We start from the raw sequence: 9,692 nt of genomic DNA, 5'->3' as shown, positions 1-9,692 counted from the left end.
TTGCTATCATTGGTGTATGAATGAAGAAAGATTTTCCAATTTTGATTTCCAGGGCAGATAGATCGTTTGTATCGACAGAGAGATATTAAAATCACAAAATAGCCACACATTATAACTGTGATTCACGTTCTCTGATAATTTTTTATTTTATTTTTGGAGATAAAAATGTTTCAAAATAGAAACAGAGACAAATTTATATCCAGTAATGATTATGAAAGCAATGTTAACTGCCATTACACATTGTGGATATGGCAAGCATCCGAAAATCTTCATAAACATTGATTTTCAACGAGAGTCCAAACATCTTACGCCTACAAGGGAATTTCTGAACTATTTTCCCTTCTGTTGAGGAAAAATAAAAGCGATCCTCTCAAACTAACACCTTCCAACTTCAAGCAATTGTCGTGCAGGCGCATATATATATCATCAGCTAAATTTACCGATTTCCATTTTTCTTTTTATTGCTTTCTGACTATGATATACAAACGAGTCAATTATCCCTGAGACTGTGAAAACACCTGCAAATATACAAGAACAGATCACCAAAGATACAAAAATGTCAAAAGGATTAAACATAAGGATCTATAAACACACACAGAGACAGAGAGAGAGAGAAAGAGAGAGAGACCTCCAACAATGGCACAGACGTTGGTCAAGAAATGCAAGAATGAAACATGTGTTTCCGTGAAAGTCACCTGTAACCATGAAATACAAAGAACAGAAGGATTCCTTTACATGCGTGCAATCAGATATATGGAGCCACGTTGTGTTGACCAGTAAATACAATGCTTTCCAAGAAAATAGCAAATTTAGAAAAGCGAAAAGGCGAGTGACTGGCGCAATTTTCACTTTGACGACGGTCAGAATGGAATAGTTATCCAGTACTTTTACATTTGTATAAATATTCACCTTGATTGGTGAGAGGTCGTAAAAGAAGAAAACTCCAGGAAGAGCTTGAAGTCGACCTAGTTCTGCTCCTTTAACATGTTCAGTAACTGAAAACTGTGGTACAACAAAATATTATGAATCTCAAGTCCTTTCCAGTAGAAATATCCCTACATATAATGCAGTAGGGTATTAGATTTGAAAATGCGCCTGTAATGTTTAAATCATACCTGATTTGAATGGATGGCATGCCCGTTCTCATCTGTGAATACAGTTGGTACCACCTGCAATATGCAAACAGATTAAACACTCATGCAACCTGTGACTTAAAAAATTTCACTCTTAACAGTTCATCGTACACAACAGAAATAAACAAAACGAAGAGGCAATACTACAGGAATTCCGTTTCTACTACACAAGGTCGTCTACTAATTCTTTTTGTTTGGATGAGTGAATTTCAAGATTGTACTACTTTCTGTTTCAGAAGTAAATGACCCGATGTGTTCATCCAAAATGTTGAACTACACAATATCTCTATATTGTAATCAAGAACAGTGCTCAGAAAGTAGTTCTTTGTGCCAACAGCTCGATCGATCATACAACATTTTTCAGTGGCAGCACAATTATATGCTGTGACAACTCTATTTTCCCGACCAAAGACAGTCCCAAAAGACATAACGAAAGATAAAGGTTGGGTAAATATTATCTTTATTTGACCATACGGCAAGAAGATACATAAACTACCAACCTTGAGAAAATACTGGTACATAGCATTTGGTGTTTGTTGTGTCCATTTCACACTGCATTTAAGACACAAATGCAGATAAACTTCACATAGTGACAATAGAAAACATTAACGCTAAGAAATGCACAGAAAAATACCCATCCAGAGGATTCACGACACCAGGGAAGTAGTCTCCAAAGGCTAATCTGTTGACCTTGTGACTTATCTGCAGTACAGATCCAAAATTCAATTAACTTTAAGTTCACGACATGTATCATCATCATCATCATAGTACATTCCCGTTAATTACTACATCGATATTAGTTCTTCAAACTAATCAATTTTCCCATATGTCATCTCTTAAACCAAGATCTAAGACATCTTCCTAACCAACCACCTTTATCCGAATTTTCAATAACCTACCCCTCCTACTCCTTTCATTAACATGTTAATATAAGATATGTCGGATTGGGACCGTGTTTGGTCCCCTCTTCATATGACCAAATCATTTTAGACGTCTCTCACTGATCTTATCCTCTATGAGGACTACACCTAAATAGCTCATAATCTTTTCATTCCTAATTATATCATTGCGCGTTTTGGCACACATTCATCTTAACATACGCATCCCTGCTACCGTCATCTTATCCATATGTAGTCCTATAGTGGCCCAACACTCCGAGTCATAAAACATAGTTGGTCGAACAATAATCTTACAACATTTTCCTTTCAATCTCGGGCATCCTTCAATTGCATGAGACTCCTGATGTCATCCTCTATTTCATCCACCATACCTTAATCCTATAGTCTATATCCTCTCTAATGTCATCAATCACTTCTCGACCGTCAATCTCAATTGGACTACCCATTCGTCTAGATTTAAGACCAAAGTTACAAACTACATATTCCTTTTTTGAGCTATTAATCCTAATATCATTTGTGAACAACATCCACCAAGGTACCTCATCCTTTAGTTTATTATTTACACTTTCTTTAGTTTCGTCTATCAAGAAAATATCATTTGTGAACAACATCCACCAAGGTACCTCATCCTGAATATTGAAGCTCACAAGTAGTATAATGAATAAAAAAGGAAGTATCTCATTTGTATGTATGATGAAGCACTGCGAAAATTTTTCGATAAGTTTTCTATAAGAAAAAAGATGTGGTAAACACATGGTAAAGGCACATAAATAACATCTCACATTAAAACTGTCTTTCTGAAAGGCTAGCAGATCGTGAACATGCACATTTGACTGCTGGAAACTCTTCCCAGGTGCAAAATGAAAATTACCAGCTACTCTGTTGACATCCAGGAATCCATAGAGGTTGCATCCTTCACCCTCTTCCTCTTTGATTCTTTGAAGAAAACCTTCTCTTTTGCACTAAGTTAATGTGCCAATAGGGAAAACATAAAGAGCACAAGTTAATAACACTTAGAACTACTTATCTATATGTTATGTTCAAAGAAACTAAATTCAACTGCATATATTTTTGGGATCACCATACAGGCAAGCTAACAATGATGGTGAGCTGGTACAATGGCAAGAAGAATAAAGTAAATAAAATAGAGCAAATGATAAATAACAAACAAAGAAAAGAATCAAAATTTTACATAAAGCCCTAAAAAGAATCCAAACATGTGGCTTTTATCCAACAATAAAAGTAAAAAAAAGGCATGCATCTTCGTTTGTGTTCCATGCTTCCATATCACACACACACACACACACACACACACACACACCCCTCTCCTCCAAAAAGAGTTCAAAAGACAGTGAAGGTGAAAATTGGATTAATTTAGAAACAAATTTAAGATACGAATAAAGCTCTAGTACTAGAAAAATCAATAAGAAAGAGACATACCTGGTCAATAGAATCTGGATTCGACAACGCCCAACCTTTTTTTCTATAAGCTTCACGAACTTCTTCACAATTGTTACAACAATCTTCATCCGCCTGCAATCGTAATGTGTGTTTGATCAAATATAAGCAATAAGAAGGAGGGGTGATCAAATTTTTTAATTAACTACCCGAACCGAATTGCACCGCACTGTTTTTCCTAATATTTTATAAAAAAAATGCAATTAAAAATAGTAATCATAAACCGCACCGCATACGCGGTTCGGTTATTTTTTTGCCAAGAACCGCACCATCTAAACCGCTTACCATATTATTTGACCTAAGATTATAATAATTTGCAAACAACATATTCAATTAAAGAAGTCGTCATTCATTATATCTCAGCTCTCTTCAAAATTATTATTCCTACAAAAAAACTTATATTCTTCTTAATTATTCTTCATATTAGTCTTTTATTAGAGTTTTTATTTCTTTTACCACAATATTTTGTTTGAATTTTGAAACTTAAAAAAAGGATAAAATAGTGTAAATATCATTTTTGTTGTGAGTGTGTTGTGCTATTCAATTATTAACTTAGTTTTGAATCTTGATTATTGTTTTCTAATTTTATCTTTGTATGATTTGAATTATATTTTATATTTGAAGACACTAAATTGTTGTTGTTTTCAAATAAATTAGAATATATGTTCTAATATTTTTCATTAGAAAAAATCGTAAACCGACCGCGGTTCCGCTCAAAACCGTAAAACTAGTTCTACATATAAAACTACGATTATTTTTTTAAAATATTAACCGACAGCGTATGGAAATTCGGTTAGAATGTTTTTTAAAAAAACCGTACCGTGATCACCCCTCATAAGAAGATCAAATAGATATTCTACTCCAGAAAATTCAATAAGGTGTAAAATTCTCTTCGGGGAAAGACAAAGCTCCACCTAAACTCTTAACACAATGGAAAATGACACGTTATGCCTAGCCTTCTTCGCAATCAATTTCAAAAACATAAAAAAAAAAAAAAAAAAAAAAAAAAGACATCATAATGAACATGATTATATGAAAATGTCTCACCACTTCTGCACCATAACATGAACCACAATAAGTTTCATTATGGTCCAGTCTTCCACCATGCCTTTGTAAAGGTTGTTCAATCTATGTCATTATAAGAACACACAAACAAGAAAAAAAATCGGTCAAGACTACTTTAGTAGTAGAAAAAAAAACATGCTGCTTAAATAGCTACAATAGAGAAAAGTCTATTTAGCATGACTCCCTGAAGTAGACTACCCTACTGATGTTCCTGGCACAGTGAGCAACTATATATCACCTATCAAAAAGATGACACTCCTATAATTCAAAAAAGAACAATGGATTGCACAGACCTGTGTATGTATATATGCTTAAAAGTAATTTACCTTTTGAGCACCAATAGTATCCGCCCTTGTTTCTATGATATTACCATGAGCATCAATCCTCCTTTTAATTATATCATGTCTCTGAAAAAGTAAATGAAATTGTTTCTGCATGTGTCATGAGAAAAGATGCAACACAGTAGCAGTTCCCAGGAGAAATATAACAGTCTGCGCCTTATTATTTTTAATAAATCTGTGAAATAAATATACTTTGCAAGGTAACATTTCTTTCTGGTTCAAATTCATAAGCAGTATCTAAATAGCTGCTGGGATATTCTCAGCTGAGAGTTCATGGTCATAGGCAACAAACATTATAATCTTCTTTCAAAAACACCCATTTGTTTTAACCTCATTTTGTGACAGACCCGTGTATCATCGCATACCGAAGGAGAATTGGAAGAAACGAGATTATTACTATTGACAATTTAAAATCGTTACAATAACACACTCCTCCATGTAAATCTGAAAAATATTGATTCTACACAAGTAAAAGACAATTCTAAATGAAACTTTTTTTCTTTTAGATGAAAATAGAATTGTGATAAGGCATTAAAAGATGTGACCTTTCTAAAGCACTTACCACGTCCAGATGTTGTTCCCCACCCATATCCATCGCATCAAGACTAAGTATAGAGCATGGAAAGGCTGGAAAAGTCACATCAAACTGCAATTTAGATGTGATGTAGAAAACCACAATTAATTTTCTATTCAAGCACAGTTTACAGCATTATAAAAAATCCTTTTAACAAACAAATTAAAACAATGTAAAAATGTAAAGAAAAAATCAGTAATAAGGCAAAAATGTGAAAAAAAATGAGTGGGTCAATTTAACATATCAGGTTGCTCAAGCTCGACTTGAAATCATAATATGACTCAAAAGTAAGATTCCAACTAAATACCTTTGATCTTAAGTAATATTCAAACAAACTCAAAGGCAAAACCAACTAAAGATGTTAACACCAATGAGTTAGTTTCATAAGACAAGAGTGTGCGGGTCTTTGTGATTAAAATAGCCACTTACCAAGTAAATGCTATAATTCCATTTTAATAAACAAAGATAATTTTGGTGTTTGAATAGTCAGATTTTTATGTGATTCAAATTTTTATTTCAAAGTCATATCAAGTACATAAAATACACAGATTCAGGATAAAGTATGAGTACAGATATTACAATCATGTTTCTCTCACCACTACCACATGCCGAAGAAGAAGTTACGAAAAAAAAAACAAAGGGAAGGAAGAAACATTCACACTCAGCACATCAACAAGAAAAGGTCCAAAAGGGGTGAGAATTGATTCATGAAGCAAATTGCGGAGAAAACTCGAAGGTATGAATGATTAAACTTGTAAAAGAATATTTGAGTGGTGGAATAATTATACAAAGTGATCAGAAGAAATACATTAATGCGAAGCCTTTCTCCTCTTGACGTGTCTACCACCAAATTGGTCTCAGTTGCAGTGTGGAAATATAATCCTGAAAAAGGGGAAGCATTAATCGAATCATACTCGACAAAGAGGAAGCAGTAAAACTCAACAAAATCACATCATATTCAGGGACAGAAGGAATGTCAAAACTATTTAGATAATCGTTATCTGAAATTATGAGGTACATTAATCTTTCAGAAAAAGGTAAAAAAAATATTCCAAGCAAAGAAACAGACACGAATTCTGTTAAAGGACAACATTCCATCCAACAGAAAATGATCGGTGCATCATTACATACGGTATCTCGAGCAGTTATTCTGATCTCTTCAAAATTCACACATCATAACATGAATGTCATTTTACAATTAGGACCTTCTAACAATGCATTGACTAATTAAAACCTCAATATTCCATGATTACATAACGAGCTTGACTATCAGGGATAATATCATTAAACATCCAGTACAAACCAGTAAAATGGCATTTGTAAAACATCAACTGGCAATGAACGAAGTGGAGCAACATTTGATTTTCTAAGTCCTTTTCTAGCATCTTATTTGCTACCCAATCCACAAGATAAAGTCAGATAACAGAAACGCTGACACTCAAAACGCAAATAAAGAAAACCAATCATTCAATTCTTTTCGGATGAAACGTTGAGAAAAACAACACATCACAAACTCCAGACTCCAGTAGACATAAGAAATTCGTAGAAAAAAAGAAATTTGATGATCATCACATACCAATATCAACAAAAGGCGATCACACGATTGCACACACAATAAATATCCGGGGTCATAAACATGAAGGTAAGAAAGATACGAACTGAGCTCGGAGATGAAGAGGAGGAGCATAAAAATAGATGAAACTAAGGTGATGACGCCGCCAGAGAGCGTTCTGCTGTAAAAATCCTCGTTGATCTTAGGGTACGCATCCAGGCTCCGCATTTTCCCGAACAAAGACTCCATAACCTAAAAGCTACCAAAATCTGCTGACAAAAATGAGCTAAAACTGTAATCAATTCGAAATGATCAAGGCGTTTGAGATCCATAATAAAAAACGAAATTGACAGTTCAACGATACTCGATCGGTCGAATCAGAATGGGAAAAAAATCAAATCTCTTGTCTTTATTATTGAATGAAATACACACGAACCTTGAGGTTGAGGAAAGGCGAGAAACCTGCAGAGAAGAGCTTCTTCGGCGGAGGGTTGATTACTTGCTGGTTGGTGCAACTGTGTCAGTTAAAATTTGATTGAAACTGATTTTTTTTGGAAAATTTACAATCTATCCCTGCATCCCTCCTCATTTTTATCTTTTAACTCTCTATCCCTTCAATTCTTTGTTTTAGCTCCCCAATTTTTTAAAATTTTCAATAATACCTTTATCTTTTTATTTTAGTAATTGATTTTTCTTTTAAATTTAAAGGCATATCATGCTTCCATAAAATAAATTAAATCTTTTACCTTTTTTACCAGAATGCCACCGGGTTACATCCACTGTATTTTACGAACTGCTCGTCACAGTCCAACCACACGATCGCAACCGATGGTTACAGACGCAGATTCCTTCAGCAGCACTTAGCACAACCCTAATTTGTTTCCTACTTTAGGGTGTACAATAAAAGATAAAATTTTGAAAATAATACATGAGAGGGGCTGGAGCAAAGATTTCTTTATTCAAACACAAACATTTATTATTACATTAAAACCTCCTGTAGAAGAAGAGGAACTTGCTTAGCTACTGATAGTAGCCGAACTTGAAAAACTCATAAACTAAAAGAGAAAATATTACACTTATGATTGAAAGAAATGAGGAAAATGTTCGATGATCATCACTTCTTTCTTCCTGCCTTATTTATAGAAGGCTTCTTCGGATTTGAAACCCGGACTTCAAATCTTGATAAGCATTTACAGCTTGCATATGGACCATTTAGTGGTTGAGCGGTCCTACTTTCTTGAAATGTCATTTTCTAGATTATTAATTTAGAAATTAACTTTTCGTCTTCTTTTATCTCTCCTAGGTACCAGTAGAGATGAGTCTGGAAGATATCAGCTGTAATCTCATCTTCTTTTTCTTTGTACATTCTGATAATGGATCTGAGAGCTGCAGCCTCATTTCTCTTATACTTGATTCTTCTTTTTAAAACTTTCAGATATACATGGTACATCTTTAAGGTTTTATTCTGATGTGTTTAACTTGTTCCATTTACCCTTCTTTTATCGCATATAGCAATATCAATGGGTGAATCTATACCTTCTTTGAAAGTAGCTTTTATCATAATTTGGATTGCTCCAATATGAATCCAAGACATGGTCTTTGCTACTTCTATCTTGAGTTTTTGTAATTCCTCCTTAATGTCTTCAGAAGGAATTAATTGCATCTCCATTCTATTTCCAGTAAGTTCCATTGGGATTGCCATTTCCCTTCTAGAGACTTTATAGATTATATGATGCTTTCTGTTTCTTAGGCCAAAATTTCCTAAGAACTTTTCTACATTTCCTGCAGAGAATCCTTGATATCTCTGTAGACTAGGATTTTCTTTCATGATCCTTTGGACCATGTTATGAGATATTGTTGTCTGCTAAAGAACCCAGACAAATCCTCATGTGTTTCGTGTCGAAACACCTAGTTTTCAGTCAGATTCCGATTCAGTTCCATCAGATTCTTCCTGACTTAGGACTTCTTCTTCTTCATCTATACTTTCATCTGAGGCAATGTCCTCAAATCGGTATACCTGAATAAGATCTTGGTAATAGACTGCTTATTCAATATCCGGAGTTGGATCGAAGCGTTTAATACCCCTTTTTTCATTTTCTGGACAGTTGGTCGAAATATGACCTTTTGCTCCACATGTCCAGCAATTACAATCCTTAAAACTTTCATTGTCCGTGTATGCGCCCTTCTGAAAGTTTTCTTTGTAGGTGTTCTTCATGTGTTTCGAGATGTACTCGATGCTTGAGAGGATGTCCTAATTCTAGATGGTCCGCTTCTTTGTCCAGATTTATAAGATCTGGCTTTCTGTCTAGACCAAATTGTTCTTAGTTTCCAAGAACTTCTTCCACTTCTAGCATAAGGATGAGTCCTGAAACTTTTCCTTTTATGCTTTTGTGGTTTACTTCCAATAATTGTTGGAAGATCATTTTCCTTACAACACAAAGGAGTACGTTTGTTAATACCCCTTAATCGTTTGTAATTCTTTTGTAATGCTGCCAAATGGCACCATTTTGCCAATTTTCCTTTAAGGAAAGAAGCTCTTCGTGCCAATGTATCTGGATTTCCAGGTACATATTCCCTTATGAGCGTTTCTCTCCAGGGACTTGGCATCTTGGCAAAGAATAGCTGCATTGCTATGTCTTCTTCGACCCCTGAATTCCATCTATATTTAAT

General features: G+C 34.5%; 1 protein-coding gene across 8 annotated transcripts; it reads right to left on the bottom strand.

The window, feature by feature from the left end:
* Positions 1-139: 139 nt before the first annotated feature.
* LOC140990226 (uncharacterized) lies at positions 140-7,651 on the bottom strand. 8 transcript variants are annotated; one of them, XM_073459819.1, is made up of 14 exons: positions 7,459-7,651; positions 7,130-7,291; positions 6,279-6,352; positions 5,459-5,542; positions 4,882-4,962; positions 4,538-4,618; positions 3,473-3,565; positions 2,815-2,994; positions 1,768-1,835; positions 1,634-1,685; positions 1,116-1,169; positions 910-1,002; positions 629-695; positions 145-518 (listed from the first exon to the last, which is right to left on the bottom strand). In XM_073459819.1, the coding sequence occupies exons 2-14, from the start codon at positions 7,269-7,271 to the stop codon at positions 427-429; spliced, it is 1,161 nt and encodes a 386-aa protein (XP_073315920.1). In that variant the 5' UTR covers positions 7,272-7,291; positions 7,459-7,651; the 3' UTR covers positions 145-426. The 8 variants fall into 8 exon arrangements, with proteins under 8 accessions (XP_073315928.1, XP_073315927.1, XP_073315926.1 ...); XM_073459822.1 differs by having other exon boundaries at positions 7,130-7,281; positions 7,459-7,573; XM_073459824.1 differs by having other exon boundaries at positions 7,130-7,274; positions 7,459-7,573.
* Positions 7,652-9,692: the final 2,041 nt, after the last annotated feature.

The sequence above is a fragment of the Primulina huaijiensis genome, chromosome 12 (assembly GCF_012295235.1).
Source record: "Primulina huaijiensis isolate GDHJ02 chromosome 12, ASM1229523v2, whole genome shotgun sequence".
Taxonomy (NCBI): Eukaryota; Viridiplantae; Streptophyta; class Magnoliopsida; order Lamiales; family Gesneriaceae; genus Primulina; species Primulina huaijiensis.
The sequence above is the reverse complement of the archived record's forward strand: the minus strand, read 5'-3'. Positions and strand labels throughout refer to the sequence as shown.